The 16,752-nt window shown below is 46.9% G+C and overlaps 1 protein-coding gene across 1 annotated transcript; it reads right to left on the reverse strand.

The window, feature by feature from the left end:
• Positions 1-13,286: 13,286 nt before the first annotated feature.
• TIMM10 (translocase of inner mitochondrial membrane 10) lies at positions 13,287-16,496 on the reverse strand. Its single transcript, XM_049889714.1, has 3 exons — positions 16,398-16,496; positions 15,828-15,944; positions 13,287-13,766 (listed from the first exon to the last, which is right to left on the reverse strand). Exons 2-3 carry the CDS (start codon positions 15,896-15,898, stop codon positions 13,565-13,567), a joined length of 273 nt encoding a protein of 90 aa, XP_049745671.1. The 5' UTR covers positions 15,899-15,944; positions 16,398-16,496; the 3' UTR covers positions 13,287-13,564.
• Between the last annotated feature and the right edge of the window lie 256 nt (positions 16,497-16,752).

Below are 16,752 nucleotides of genomic sequence, written 5' to 3' on the forward strand. Positions count from 1 at the left end.
TTTGAATACTGGCAGCATAGTTTCCAGCATCACAGCAACACACTAACCACCACAGTACAACAAACTGACAGACACATGGTGATTTATGAAGCTACTTACCTGAAAATGCATGTGTGGACATAAACACACTCACACGTTTATATTCAATGTCAGGGGCTCCACGGACCCCCCTTTGTGGGCTTCAGGGGTCCATGGGCACCTGTGGCTGGCACACCTGCCCTTCCTCATCTCCAACCCACATTCTTGTGTTTTCCCGTCATGGACTGTCAGCTCCAGGAGCACAAGGGCCTCACTGTGTACCAGAACAGCGCCTGCAACTCCGAGGCACTCAGTAAGCACCTGTGGAATGACACATGGAGCCTGTTGATTTCAACCACTCCCTACCTTTGCACCTGCTAGTCCTTCTTGTGGGAGTGACAGATTCCTTTCTTCATTGCAAGCGTACTCCTCCTTCACAACTCAGCTCAAGCTTCACCTCTGTCTGGAAGCTGGCTCTGATCTAGGCTCTGCCTCTGTACTCTCCCAAAATGCTGTGTTTATCTGAATTGGAGTCCTCACCTCATGCTGATATAGAAGCATCACTTTCGTTGCCTAGCCCTCTGCATGAGATAGAAATCTCTTAGAGGCAGGAACCATGCTGTAGGTGATTCATATGCCTGCTACCTACCGCAGTACCTGATGTCACCAGCCTGCGACAAACGTTTGTTGGATAAATGACATGCAGTGATGGGAAATGAGCTGGAAAATACAGGCTGAGGTCAGTTTGGAATGACCTCTGCTAGGCCAGGGATTTCCAGTGTTGTGAGATACTTGATGAAGAACTCCTGGAGTTTGTTTTTTTGTTTTATTTTGGTTTTGTTTGTTTTTAATGAAGGGGCTCGCTATTGTCGGGTGTGTGTGTTTAATGAACGGAAAGGCAAGAGACCACAGGTAGGTCAAGCAATTAGGAGGCCACTGTAATAGTTCAGATGGGGGTGGGGGAAAAAAAGAGGAGTGAAAGAAGAAATTAAAGAAGGGAAGAGATCTGAGGCACATTTCCATGTCAGATTCAACAGGACTTATCAACCTCTTTCTCCACTCCCAGAAGCAATCCCATCCTGGACTGTGTTCTTAAAAGGCATTGCTGGGCTTGAGAACTTCCAGATCAAGGTCAAACTGCTTAGCTCAGCACAGAGGGCCCTAGATCAGGGGTTCTAACCCTAGAGGATCATGGATGCCTTTGAATTGTTGTGTGCTCTCGAGTCAATTTCAACTCACAGTGACCCTATAGGGTAGAGTAGAACTGCCCCATAGAGTTTCCTAGGCTGTAATCTGTATGGGAGCAGATTGCTAGGTCTTTTCTCCCTTGGAGCCGCTGGTGGGTTCGAACCACCAATCTTTTGGTTAGTAGTTGAGTGCTTAACCATTGTGCCACCAGGATCCTTTGAGAATACAACGAACTGTTGTGCTGTTCCCCAGATACTACCCATCACATTGGATTTCTGGCAGCCTCCTAGCTAGAGTCTTTGCTTCTCAGCCTAGAGGTCAAGAGCCCTGGCTCTGGAGTTAGACAGCCTGGGAACAAATCTGGCTCTGCCACTGCTCAGTTGTGGGATTTTGGCCAAGTCACTTAACTTCCCAAACCTCACCCTTCTTGTCTGTAAAGTGCTGGAAATTGGAAACAACAGTACCCATTTATAGTGCAGGAAATTATTTATTCACCTTAACAAATAGTTGTTAAAAGCCTTTACATGGGAAATATAAATAAAATGGTATAGCCCCTTTGGAAATACAGTCTGGCAGTTTCTGAAATGCTAAACAGAGAGTAACCATATGACCTAGCAATTCCACTCCTAGATTTATACCTGAAAGAACTGAAAACATCTACACACGCAAAAACTTATGAATGTTCATTGCCTAATAGCCGAAAAATCCAAATCACCCAATTTTCTATCAACTGGATAAGCAAATGTGGTATATCTATAGAATAGACTATTATTCAGCCTTAAAAAGGACTGAAGTACTGATTCTGGAAGAATCTTGAAAACATTATGCTAAGTGAAAAAACCCAGGCACAAAAGACCACGTACTATATATGATGGCATTTATATGAAGTGTCCAGAATAGCCAAATCCATTCGGACAAAAAGTAGAGTAGTGGTTGCCCAGGGCTGAGTAGTGACTGCAAATGGGTATGAGATTTCTTCTTGGGGTGATGAAGATGTTCTACAATTAGACAGTGGTGATGGTTGCACGTCTCTGGGGGGTAAACTGTTAATGCACTAGACTGCTAACCGAAAGGTTGGAGGTTCAAGTCCACTCAGAGGTGCCTCGTAAAAAAGGCCTGGTGATCTGTTTCCAAAAAACCAGCCACTGAAAACGCTATGAAACACAGTTCCACCCTGACACACATGGGGTTTCTATGAGTCAGAATAGACTCGACGGCAACTGGTTTACCAGGATGGTTGCATGACTTTGTGAATAAACTAAAAGGCACTGAACTGCACACTTTAAAAAGGTGGAGTTCGTAGTATTTGAACTGTATCTCAATTTTTAAAAAAAACAACATTTGCATATGGCACTTAGGAATTCAATGGTGAACAAGACACAGTCTGTACTCTCAGAGAACACAAAGTCTGGTGGGAGAGAGGCAGAGGTGAATCCAGTAATCACTTATTAAGTGTAATCGTAATAAATAAAAGGTGCCATGGAGGAAAGGTATATGGTGCTATGAGAACATATAATTGGGGAGGGAGGTTTGACCTCGGCAGGAAGACACGGAGGCGTCCTTCCGGAAGACGCTTGTGCTATGATGAGAATACACATTTCCATGTCAGGATAGGATTTATCAACGCCAAGAGGAAGAAACAGCACGTGCAAAGGAGGAAGCCTGAAGAATATGCGGAACTGAAGGACGGCCAGTGTGGATGAGACTACAGCCAGAAAGATGGATACAGACCTATTATTTTCTACCTTCTGAGACAATGGAAACCCTGGTGGCGTAATGGTTAAGGTATGGCTGCTAACCAAAAGGTCGGCAGTTTGAATCCACCGGGGACTCCTTGGGAACCATATGGGGCAGTTCTACTCTGTCCTATAGGGTCACTATGAGTTGGAATTGATGCAATGGTTTTGGTTTTTTTGGTTCCGAGACAAAGAGTGCTCAATGCTAATCTCAAGTGGCTGAAAATTACCTTCCTTCCCCTCCTCCATTGTTGCCTATGTCAGTAAAGCACCACCATCAGGGTTGAAGAACCCTAATGGTACATTGGTTAAACGCTCAGCTGCTGTCTTAGTCATCTAGTGCTGCTATAACAGAAATACCACAAGTGGATGGCTTTAACAAAGAGAAATCTGTTCTCTCAGTCTAGGAGGCTATAAATCTGAATTCAATGTGCCAAAACCTAATCTTGTAGATTAAGTCCTGCCTCATTAGCATAACTGCCACAAATCCCATCTCATCAAATCATAAGTCAGGATTTACAACACATTGGAAAATCATGTCAGATGACAAAATGGTGGACAATCACACAATACTGGGAATCATGGCCTAGCCAAGTTGAGGCACATTTTTTGGAAGAACACAATTCAATCCATAACAGCTGCTAACTGAAAGGTTGGTGGTTCGAACCCACCAGCTGCTCTATGGGAGAAAGATGTGGCAGTTGGCTTCAGTAAAGATTACAACCTTGGAAACCCTATAGGGAAGTTCCACTCTGCCCTATAGGATCACTGTGAGTCAGAATGATGGCAATGGGTTTGGGGTTCACCGAGTCCCTTAAGCCACAAAACTGGAGATAGCAGTTTGCCTCCTGCGTCTCCCTTTGCATACAACCCTCCTGCATGTCTGTGGTTCTTACTGCCATTGGATTGAACTGTGTCCCCCAAAATGTATGTTGGAATCCTAACCCCTGTACCTTCGGATGTAATCCTAGCCGGGAATGGAGTTTTCTTTGTTAAGTTAATGAAGACCTATCAGAGTAGCATGTGTCTTAAACCTAATCAGTTTTGAGACACAAAAAGAGCGGATTGGGCACAGAGATGAAAGGACAAACGGAGGGAAGACAGATAGAAAGGAGATCGCCAAGGAACCAAAGAACACGGGGGCTAGAGAAGCTGAGACAAGGATTTTTGCCTCCAGCTGATGAGAGAGCCTTCCCCTAGAGCTCGTGCCCTGAATTAGGACTTCTAGCCTCCTAAACTGTAAGAAAATAAATTCCTGTTGGTTAAAACCACCAACTGTGGTATTTCTGCTACAGCAACACTAGGAAACCAAGACACCTACCCTCTAGTCTCCGTGCACTGCCCTCCCCGGCCACTGCCATCACTGAAGCCCAGGTCACCATCAGCCCCTCCAACCCTTCCACCCTCAGTACATGGCCCCACCATCCAGTCAGAATGATCTGGAAATGCAGATTTGACCCAGTCACTGCCCTTGAAAGGGTTCCCATGACCTTCAGGGAAATATACAGACCCCCTACAATGGCCCCCGAGTCCTGTGTCACCAGGACCCTCCATGCTGCTCCCAGCCTCCCTTCTGGTCTCTCTCCTCTTGATGCTTCTGCCATGGTACCTGTAAAAATGGCATGGCAGTGGCACCTGACCTCCTCTAACTTGATGAGGGGGAGAGAGAATCACCAGCAGCATCAGCACAAGGCTGATTCCCATGAGGTGGAAGTCAGATATACCTCCTCTTTCTAACGCTATCTGTCCCTCCCACGGCACACTCTACTTCTCTGCTGGGTTCAAAATTCATTGCAATGGTCATAGAGAGCTCACAGACACTACTCACGATTAGGGGGTTTATTAGGGAAGTAACAGATTACAATTCAGGTTCAGGAACACTCAAGGTACAGTTCTTCAATCAGGACGGGCTCTCCTCAGCTGTGCCCACAGACAGGTCTCTCCCTGGCCCTTGGCCTGGCCTCCGCCCTGCTTAGGCAAGTGTTGCAAAGCTCTTTTAGCTCTGCCAATAAGTGTTCTAGACACCACACTCTGCCATTAAGCCTCAGGCCAAAGGTGCCTATCATGGTTTGAATTGTGTCCTCCTAAAATTATGTGTCCACTTGACTAGGCCATGATTGCCAGTATTATGTGATTATCTACCATTTTGTTATCTGACGTGATTCTCCTATGTGTTGCAAATCCTACCTCTATGATGTTAATGAGGTGGGATTAGTAGCAGTTATGTTAATGAGGCAAGACTCAATCTACAAAATTAGGTTGTATCTTAAGTCAATCTCTTTTGTGATATAAAAGAGAAAAGTGAGGAGAGAGACAAGGACCTCATACCACCAAGAAACAAGAGCCAGGAGAACAGCGCATCCTTTGGATCCATGGTCCCTGCGCTGAGAGGCTCCTTGAACAGGGAAGATTGATAATGAAGACCTTCCCCCAGAACCAACAGAGAAAGAAAGTCTTCTCCTGGAGCTGGTGCCCTGAATTCAGACTTGTAGCCTCCTAAACTGTGACAGAATAAACTTCTGTCTGTTGAAGCCATCTGCTTGTGGTATTTCTGTTACAGCAGCACTAGATAACTAAGACAGTGCCCAGCTCTAGCTTTGTGGATAGGCAAACCTACCTCCACCAAATGCCTGGAGGCACCCTATTCCACCAGCAAGCCTCCTGCCTGAAGGCACTCAACTTTCTCCCTTTGTGGGCCAGAAGCCCACTACATCATTTCCTGCCAGTCTCCTGCAGTCCTCCTGGTTCTGCTGGTCCCTGCTGCTGCTTCTCACCATTGCCGGTGTTACAGTTCTCCCTCTGTCTTCCATGTTACAGCTCCTAATCTCTCTCTCAGTATTTCCGTTTAAGCCTAGCAGGATGGCAAAACTGACCAATCTCCTTGTTAGGGTTCCATATACCTCATTTGCATAGCCCCACCCAATCATTTGGTGGGCGTTACTAAGACTAGGGCTAGAACCAAAAAAAAAAAAAACCTGCTGCCGTCCAGTTGCTTCTGACTTATAGCAACCCTATAGGGCAGAGTAGACCTGCCCCATAGAGTTTCCAAGGAGTGTCTAAGCAGATTCGAACTGCTGACCTTTTGGTTAAGCAGCTGTAGCACTTAACCAGTAGGCCACCAGGGTTTCCTGGCTAGAAGGGCCATATTAAGTAATTCATTACACTGCAGGCCACCCTCTGGCTCTTCTAGTTACTGACACTTTCATACTTGAAGGATTAACTTGCCCCTCTCAATCAGTTTACCAGTTCAAAACAGTTGTTAACAATTAGTCCTTCAGTAGGGCAAAAGAGTCCTAAGGGTGAGGCTACTCAGACCAGCCATTCAGGTCTGCTGCTGGTGTCTATCTGATCTGGTCAGGTCCTGTAAATGTCGTCTTCACCTCCCTGGCCTCTGATAAAATTTAACTGAGATGATTTTTCCCTTGCTGTGAGCCTCACGAGGTATCAGCATAGCAAGCCTTTAAGGGACTTTAGGTTCAGCCACTGTACTCCAGTCCAGCAGTGCCTCGTCCTTAGTCTATCTTTCATACTTACAGCTTCTACAGCTACAGTTTTACAATCACAATTACCCAGTTAACAATCAGCACTTACAACTGAATCATATAATCCTATCAACATCTTCCCCCACCTTCTCTTCCCCAGACCCATCAGGAAAAGAGGAATCTGTTCAGTGGGGATTCTCCTTTATCTCTCTCATTTAATGTAAGCACACTCATGAAAGTGTGTAATCTAGCCACTTCATGCCTTTATCTTCCCCCATTTTAGACAGCCAATTTCTAAATTGCCCATCCTTATCAAGCCAATACTAAGAGGAGACAAGCATGTTTTTTTATCTGAAGAATTTTCTGTTCCAGTTGGAACTTTGAGCATCTGTGTCCATAAGCAAAGTCCAGTCCAGAGCAAGCCATCAAATTGCAGCCATCTATGCCAGCTCACTGTGTCAAACATCTTTCTTTTCATTTGGTTGGGTTCTGGTCGGCTCATCCCTAGCCATCCAAGCTAGGTCATAATGGGTACCAGCCGTAGGCTTGGGAGTTTACACACATCTCCCTGCACTTCAGCCAGCCCCTTCTCTCTCATCCCCAGCTCCCATGGGCTAGGTCAGTGGGCACCATCTGTAGGCTCAGCAGTCCACACAACTGCCTGCACTTCTGACCAGTTAGCCCTTTCTTTCTTTCTCTCATCCCTAGTCTCCATAGGCTAGGTCAACAGGTGCCAGTGGAACATGTCCAAACTCAGACTGTCTCTCCATTGCTGTACCTCCCTTACTTCCACTTATAAGTGGACCCGGGTGGTCATCATATGCGAGTATACCAGTCTGTCTACTCTCCGGCTCCCTTTAACTTCCAGTCCTGGAAGGGGGTTCTGATGGACACTGACTTTTCCTGCCTCTCTATATTTTTTATTTTTGGGGTATGCACCCAAAGCCAAACTACTTGCTTGCTTGAAATTCAAAAAGCAAAACAGTCTTTTTTTTTTTTTTTTCCTGCAAGTCCTTCCTTCCAATGCAAAACTTCTGTTCTCTCAGCAGATTTGGGTAGGTCTGCATGTGTTTTCAAATGTAAAATTTCCTGACTCCAAAGGGTTAGGGTGGTGCTCAAGTATACACACTTGGCTTCTGCATTGAGAGGAACAGGCTGTGTTCTTTCAGGCAAATCTCAGTTCCTCTTTTAACATATCCAATCCAGTATTGCTGATGGTGGAGTTACATGCTCTCTATAATCTATAATACCCAAAATTCATTTCTATCATACATTTAAGGAGCCCAACCTGGTGGTGTATTGGTTTAGAGCTACAGCTTCTATCCAAAAGGTCGCAGTTCGAATCCACCAGGCACTCACTGGAAACTCTATGGGGCAGTTGTACTCTGTCCTATAGGGTCGCTATGGGACGGAACTGACTTGACAGCAATGGGTTTGGTTTTGGTGGTGCAGTGGTTAAAGTGATCAACTGCTAACCAAAATGTTAGCAATTAGAAACTGCCAGCAGCTCCACAGGAGAAAGATGTGGCAGTCTGCTTCCGTAGAGATTTACAGCCTTGGAAACCCTATGGGGTCACTATGAATCAGAATTGACTTGATGGGAGTGGGTTTTTTTTTTTTTTTTTTCATACATTTAGGTCTGTTTTACAGCACAAGGTCTAAGCAGCATTCAATATCCATATTACATCCAGATAAACACATAACCCTGTTTAAAAACATTCCAGTTTCATCTTCTCCAACCCTTGACTATCTTACCACTTGTATACATATGGCCTTGAGCCTATGGCTGCGTGAGCCTTGGCCCCCTATCAATCATTTTATCTGGCCTGGCTTTTGTCCCAAGCCATTTCAGATGTGGCTTTTCTCCCCTCAGGTGAAGCATAATATCTCTTACTTTCCTTTCAGCCATTACGAATAACGACAAAAGTAACCATCTAAGAACCAAAAGTTTCACTTCCTAAGGCCCTTCATTCTTTCTCTTCCCGAGTTCCATGCTTCCATAAGTCTGGAGCCATTGTAACGATTCCACTCCTGACACCAACTGTAAAAATGGCAGGCGGTGGCATCTGACCTCCTCTAACTTCACATGGGGGAGAGAGAATCACCATGAGCATCAGCCCAAGGCTGATTCCTACAAGGCAGAAGTCAGATATACCTCTTCTCTCCACCATCTTTACCAATTCTGACAGAATCTGTCCCTCCCAAACACACCCTACTTCTCCACTGAGTTCAATAATTCATTGCAATGGCCACACAGAGCTCAGAGACAATACTCACAATTATGGGGTTTATTAGGGAAGTAACTGATTACACTTCAGGTTCAGGAACACTCAGGATACAGTTCTTTAATCAGAATAGCCTCTTCTCAGCCATGCCCACAGACAGGTCTATCAATGGCCCTTAACCCCTCAGCCTGGCCTCTGTCTTGCTTGGGCACGTGTTTCGAAGCTCTTTTAGCTCTACCAGTAAGTTCCCGGAGGCACTCCACTCCTCCTGTAACCCTTGGCCTGAAAGCACTCAGCTCTAGCTCCGTGGGTCAGCAAATGTAGCTCCACTAAGTGCCCAGAGGCACCCTACTCCATCAGCAAGTCTCCTGCCTGAAGGCACTCAGCTTTCTCACTCTGTGGGCTAGGAAGCCCACTGCTCCATCTCTTGCCAGTCTCCTGCAGTCTTCTGGTTTTGCTGCCACCATTTCTCTGGTGCTGCTTCTCACTGTCTCCACTGTTACAGTTCTTCCACTATGTCTTCCATGTTACAGCTCCTACTCTCTCAGTGTCTTCCTTTAAGCCTAGCGAAATGGCAAAATTGACCAATCACCTCATTAGCGTTCCATACAGCTCATTTGCATAGTCCCACCCAATCATATTGTGGGAGTTACAAAGATCACGACTAGAAGGGCCATATTAAGCAATTCATTGCACCTTAGTGACCTACTTCATGCTCTTTCCCACCTCGAGTTCTTCCTGGGCTTGGAACATTCCCCTGCCCTGGCCTAGCTAACTAATCCTTCAGATTTTGATTTAATGGTCACTTGAAGGCTCCTTGCACGACTCCGGGACTAGGTTAAAGAAATCTCTTTGCTATGTGGCCTATATAATCAAAATCCAAAAAACCAAATCCTTTGCTGTGGAGTCGATTCCAACTCATAGCGACCCTGTAGGACAGAGTAGAACTGCCCCATAGAGTTTCAAAGGAGCACCTGGTAGATTCAAACTGCCTACCTCTTGGTTAGCAGCTGTAGCACTTAACCATTATGCCACCAGGGTTTTCTGTGACCTATACAGAGTCCAAAATTCCCTTTGATAATACTCATCACGATGTTTCTGTTTGCTCTGACGGATTGTATGGGCCAGAATGTGGCTTAGGGGTCCTCAGCATCAGGGTCTCTCACAAGGCTTTGTAGTGTTGGCCGGGACTATGATCATCTGAAGGCTTGACTGAGGAAGGGTCTGCTCCCAGGCTCCCTCACTTGGTTGTTGGCAGGATTCAGTTCATTGCTGGCTGTTGGCTGGAGGCTGCCCTCAGTTCCTGACCACGTGGACCTCTCCACAGGGCAGCTCACAGCATGGCAGCTGACTTCATCAGAGTAAGCAAGAGAGAAGAGAGCCAGAGAGAGAGAGCGCTAACAAAACAGATACATAATCTTTGGTAACAACCTTGTAAGTGGCATCTCATCCTCTTTGTGAGTCTCCAGGTCCAGCCCACACTCAAGGGAAAGGGATTATTCAGGGACATGAATACCAGGAGGCAGAGGTCATTGGGGGCATCTGAGAGGCTGCCTGCCACAGTATAATTATGTTTTCTCACACGGTGTTCACTCATCTGAACACCCAGAGCAGGAGCAGACCAAATGCCAAGGGTCAAGCAGATGATGGCAAGGAGGAAGGAAATCAGTGGTGGGAAGACTGGGGAACAAGCAGTTCGGCAAGTCCTCCAGCAGACCACTGCCAAAAGGAGTGCAGTTTGACTGCAGTCGGATCTTCTAAATTCGCAAAAGAAGCAGAGTCTGGATTTTTATGAGACATTTCCTGATTATTTAAACTGTAATAGTAAAGAAAAACTCACGGGAGGGTTGGCGGTTTATGACTCCTCCTTATGGCATTAAGGGCCTAACCCTTGCAGATTTCTAATCCCTTTGTATGTGTGTCTCATCTCTCCTTCTCCCCCACTCTCGCGTTTGCTCATCGAGGGCAGGAACCCAGCTAATTCACACTGGGCATTTTCCACAGCTCTCTGCATGGAACAGGCCAACAGTAAACACTGCTGAGTAAAACATGAAATTGCTGACACTGTCTCATCAGGGACCATCCCCCAGCCCTAGAGGAGTGGTTAAAAGTGCCCTCTGGTGTCTAGACTGGAACGCTGGCTCTGCCACTCACTTGCTGTGTGACCTTAAAGTTACTAATTTTTCAGAGCCTTGGTTTCTTCATCTGTAAAATGGGAATAATCGCACTTGCCTCACAAGATTATTATAAGGATTAATTTAAATAATATATTTAAAGCACTTTAAAAAAATCTATTGCCATCAAATCAATTCCAACTCAGAGCGACCCTCTAAGACAGAGCAGAACTCACCAGTAGGGTTTCCAAGGCTGTAATCTATGGAAGCAGTCTGCCACATCTTTCCCCAGTGGGTTCAAATTGTTGACCTCTCAGTTAGCAGCCGAGTGCTTAACCACTGTGCAACCTGGGTTCCTTTAAGGCACTTAGCACAGAGCTTAACCACACTGTAGCAATAAGTCAACAAATGTGAGCTATTCTTACTGACACCAGTCCACTTCTCTCCTTACTGGCTCCAGGCCACCCCTCTCTTTAATCCATCATCTACCACTCTCTACCTGAGCATCAAATGATCTGTCATTGTCACTGCCTGCCTTCACACTTGGCACTCCCACCGCACCAAACCTCTGTTCCTGAGCACTCCACGGTTTTTCTGCTGCTTCAAAGCCTTCGCAAGTGCTATTCCCTCCTATTGGAACCTCCCTGCCGCCCCTTGACGGCATCGGGTTTTTGGGTTTTGACCACCTCTTTTTGGAGCCCTGATGGCGCAGTGGTTAAGAAGCCGGCTGCTGACCAGAAGTGGACAGTTTGAGTCCACCAGCTGCTCCTTGGAAAACCTATGGAGCAGTTCTACTCTGTCCTATTGGGTCACCATAATTCGGAATCCACTGGACGGCAATGGTTTTTCTGGTTTTACCACTCTTAGCTTCGAAGTTCCAGGTATGTGCTATCAGAGGATTCTTGGTGTTCCTTGCTAAACCTAAAGGCAGGTACAAGGTCTGTTTTTTCTCACCACTTCCTGGCACAGAATAGACAATAGTGAATGCTTGTGGAATGGGCCACATAGTGCCAGATCCCGTGAGCAGACAGCGCCACCTGTTGACCCAAATGTGCGCTTCAGTACTTAGAAAGAAGCCTCAGCTCTCAGTCCACCCCTAAGGCAGATAAGACAATAATGGTTTTGAAGTTTTCCAAACTTCAAACTACCTGGTGTCTTCAATTACCTGATGTCTCCATCTCATACCAAACTTAGCAATCAATAATAAAAAGAGCAAACACTGAGTGCTTAAAGCGTGTGCCAAGCACTCTACTGAGTGCACAATTTTCACAAGCACCCAATTAGGCCGGTACTTTTTTCATCGCCATTTTACATATGCGGTAACAGAAGCACAGAGCTCCTGAGTGCCTTGCCCCAGTTACACAGCTAGAAAATCTCAGAGCCGAGGTTCAAACTCAGGCAGTCTGGCTTGAACCTGCCCTCTTAAGCTGGTCTCTATTCTGCCTCCTACACTCGATCTCCCATAACCTGGTTAGGTTACATCATCTCCCTCCACCATGAAGGACCACCATGCAGGGACATCACAGCGCCATTGGTGTCAACAAACCCCCCCCTCCGGGGTGACCCATATCCATTCTGAAAGCTGCCCAGTTCTCTCAGGGCACATTTCAGGACAGGAATCAGACACAGGCCCTCTTCAGTGAGGCAAGTTGGGAGTCTGCCCTAGCTTCCATGGTGCTGCTCTACTTGTGTGCCCTCCAACAAGTGACCACCTCTGAGGCTCCATTTCCTAATGGGACCTTTAACTCATGTGGGAGGACTGCACTGGGTATTGCATGAGAGAGCAGTCCCTGATCCTGCTGAGCATTCAGTGGTTGTGGGTGTCACTCAGGGACCCCCCGGATCACTTAGCCAGGCAGCAGCAGCCACATCGCACATGGAGTCCCTTCACACTTCTTGATATCACAATTCAGAACCAAGAGGTTGGCTACTTCCGTCTTAAATCTCATCTACTTTTCACCTTCTCTTCTAAATGATTCCTTTGTATGATTTGTGAACTGCCCGCCTGCCTCCACTCAATACCAAGTTGCTTTAAAAATACATATTACTAATATTTATCAAGGAGTTCCTGTGTGGCACGAACAGTTATGCACTCAGCTACTAACCGAATGGATGGTTCAAATCCACCCAGAGCTGCCTCAGAAGAAAGGTCTGGAGATGTACTCCTGAAAGATCACAGCCATTGAAAACCCTGTGGAGTACAGTTCTATTCTGAAACACAAGGGCTCCACATGAGCCGGAATCAACTTGATGGCAACTGGTGTAATATTTATTGAGCACTTCCTATGCACATCACTCTAAATGCTTTACAGATATTAACTCATTTGATCCTCACACCACAGCCGTATGATGTAGGCACTGCTACTACCCCCATTTTACAGCTGAGGGAGCTAAAGCACACAGAAGTGACATGTTCAGGGTCACACAGCAAGTGGCAGAACTCAGGGGCAACCTAAGGGGTCATGCTAGTCTGTATTCTTAAACAGTTTATCAGACTCCCTCTGCTGTTCGATACAGCGTCTTTCCTCTAGATTGCCAAGCACACTGCTTTGTGTAGTAGGTGTCAACAAATTTGTTTTAATATATATATTTATATACATGCACATACACACGAGTTTAATTCCAGTGTGATGAATAGCACTTCTTCAACCAGGAGAGAGCTCTACCACATTCCAGGCTCCTGAGACCCTCCAGAGAGAGCTGACGCCTGGCAGTCTTCACAGATGACACCCAATGCAGGGCACTTTTATTAGGCAAGTGAGAAGGGGCAGAGTGCAGCCCAGGGTGTGTCTGCCTGGGCTTCACACAGGCCCCGAGCTTTGCTGCACCCTCTTCATCAGCTCTTCGTCCTGCATGGACAGCTCTGTCAACTTTTTGCCCATCCGCTCATGGATGTCCAGGTACTTGGAGACACACCGGTCCAGGCAGACAGACTCGCCCTTGGACAGCTCTGCTTCCTTGTAGTGTGGAGGCACACACTTTCGGTGGCAGGCACTGGTCATTCTGTCAGGGGAGAGCGGTAAAGTTGGTTCAGCAGCGCCCTGAGGCATCCTGGGAACCCTAACCCACTCCTGCTTGGGCTATACTGATTTCACTTCCCCACAGAAGACAGGATAAACCTTCAGTTTGCACCTCAGCCAGCCTGGAAGGTCCTTTAGAGCAGGAACCCTGTCTGAGTCCATGCATATGACTAATGAAAAAGGAACCACTAGTTGAGTACTAACGGACAGGCGTGGTTTAGTGGTGGAACTTTTGCCTTCCTTGAGGGAGACCTGGGTTTGATTCCCAGCCAATGCACTTCACGCACAGCCCACACCAGTCTGTCAGTGGAGACTGGCATGTCGCTATGATGCTGGATAGGTTTCAGCAAAGCTTCCAGCTTAAGACAGACTAAGAAGAAAGGCCTAGTGATCTACTTCCAAAAATCAACCTAAGAAAACCCTACGAATCACAATGGCCTGATCCACAACCAATCACAGGGGTGGTGCAGGACCAGGCAGCATTTCTTCCAGATGTGCATGGTACACCACAAGTTAGGGGCAGACTTGCGTGAAACTAGCAACAACAACTGAGTTCTGGCTCTGTGCCAGGCATTGTGCTAAGCGCTTGCTCTATATGGATTCCCTTATATAATTCTTATAATAGGAGCCCTGGTGGCTCAGTGGTTACACGCTCAGCTAACTGAAAGCTTGGCGGTTCGCACCTATCAGCCCCTCCACAGGAGAAAGATGTGGCAATCGCTTCTATAAAGATTACAGCCAAGAAAACCCTATGGAGCAGTTCTCTCTGTCCTATACAGTCGCTATGAGTTGGAATCAATTCAACAGCACACATCAACAGGAACAACAATCCTCATAATAACCCCGTAAGGTGGACACTATAATTATCCCCATTTTACTGATGAGGAAACTAAGGCACAGAGAGGCTCAGTAATTTGCTGAGGATCACGTGGAGCTGGGGTATAAACCCAGGTAGTCTGACTTCATAGCCTACATTTTAAAAACCAACCTACCATACAGCCTCCAAAACAAACCAATCAATCAAGAGAGAGGATAGTAGAGAGCTAAAGCTGATAAAAATAACAGACATTTATTGACTGCTTACTATGTGTGAGCCTTGATGCTGAGGGCTTATCATACATCTTGCATTTAATACTTATAATGTCTTTACGAGGTAGTACTATCATTATCCCCATTTTATAGATGAGGAAATCATTCATCAAAGAGCCCGTAACCTGTCCAAGGCTATACTCCTGGTGACTGTTGGAGCCAGGATTTGTTCCCAGGTTTGCCAAATGGTATGACCACTAGTTCTGGAGTCTGACTGAGGTACTAGTCATGACACTGTGACTGACTAGTTTTGAAGCCTGAAGAAGTTAATTAACCTCTGTTGTTGTTGTTGTGTGTCACTGAGTTGACTCCAACTCATAGCGACCCTATAGGGCACAGCAGAACTGACCCATAGGGTTTCCTAGGTTGTAATCTTTACCAGAGCGTATTGCCATGTCTTTTCTCCTGTGGAACCGCTGGTGGGTTCAAACCACAGACCTTTGGGTTAGCAACCGAGCATTTAACCATTGTGCCACAAGGGCTCCTTAATTAACCTCTAGAAGCCTCAATTTCATTATCTTAAAATGGGATTAATAAAATCAACCCACTGAATTATTTTTAAGATTAAAAAAGGTAATGTTTGTAAATGTTTAGCAAGCCTGACATGAAGGAAGAGTTTAAGAAACGTTAACCACTAAATCTGTTATCTGTCGAAAGGCAAATGCTCATCTGTTTCTGGAGCCTGAACAGAGCACAGACTGGAAATTTTCTGCCTGTTCTACTTTTTCATTTCCGATTCCACCCCAATCTAAATTTCCAACTCCTTCTAGTGGCCTCATATGGCGTCTGCAGGAGCCGTCAACGATGGGTGGGAAGCGGGGCAGTTAAGCACAGGCTTCAGGCTTCCCTAGACTGAGGAAAGCCTTTGTCAGAAGTCCTCCGCCCCTGCCCTCGGAAAGGGTGGCCAAGGGATATTCTCTGAGACTTCCCGCACGTTGGGGCCGGCTCTCTTTACCTGTTGTACATATCGGCCATCATCTCCACCTCCAGTTCGGCTGCCAGCTGCTGAGCCCTGAGCGGATCCATCTTAGCCCCGGCACCGTGGAGGGGATCTCCTTCAGACCTCCTAGTCCTGGGGGCAAATATCACCGTCAGCGCCCAGCCTCCCCGCCCCCATTCGCCCTTCTAACCCGGGGGCTGGCTTAAGGATGCGGAAGGTCACAGGGCGTCGGAACTGGGAGAGGTTCACTGAGCTCAGTGAGCCCAAATGCCCCATTTCACAGATGGGAAAACAGAGGCCCGTAAAGAAGCAGTGCCTAGCCCAAGGTCACACAGCATGACAATGGCGGGATTGGAAACCGAGCCCTGGCGCCCTACGCTCTATCACTCCGGGTCAGCCCTACCCAGGAGAACATCGAGAAACTGGAGTGGTACACCCTGAACAGCGGGACTGAACCTTCCAGGCCCTGGGAATTCAATCATACGCGGGACCCAGGCGCTCGGCCCCAGCCCAAAAACTACACCTCAGAAATGGTGGCGCCATCTTCAGGGTCACCTAGGGACCAGGGGGTCATAGGTCACTCACCACGGCCTGGGGCCCGTCACAATGTCCCTTGTACAACCAACTTCAGGCAAACGCTGGAAACTCACCCGGCGCTGAGATACGATACAGCGGAAGCACGTGGATAAGTTCCGGGAGGGAAGTCCCGCCTCCTCTTTGATCCAGGCTCGCTTCCGGAATGAAGTACCATCGAGGTGGAGCCGGGAAATCCGCTACCATAGAGAGGAAGCAGCCGGCTCCGACTGAAAGCGAATGAGCTTCGTGAATGCTAGAGGGGACTCCAAAGTACCTAGAGGCATGCGCCATGTGCAGAGTGTCCGCGTCCTGGTTAGACTTCAAGTTTCTAGGGTTGGCACAGAGAACTTTGAGTTTATTGGTT

This window comes from Elephas maximus, chromosome 7, assembly GCF_024166365.1.
Source record: "Elephas maximus indicus isolate mEleMax1 chromosome 7, mEleMax1 primary haplotype, whole genome shotgun sequence".
NCBI classification, from domain to species: domain Eukaryota; kingdom Metazoa; phylum Chordata; class Mammalia; order Proboscidea; family Elephantidae; genus Elephas; species Elephas maximus.

Excerpts from the sequence above, each read along its gene's own strand:
- TIMM10 (XM_049889714.1), bottom strand. The coding sequence starts at position 15,898 with ATGGATCCGCTCAGGGCTCAGCAGCTGGCAGCCGAACTGGAGGTGGAG. Across the intron at positions 13,767-15,827 it reads ATGGCCGATATGTACAACAG|AATGACCAGTGCCTGCCACC; the intron begins GTAAAGAGAGCC and ends CTCCCCTGACAG.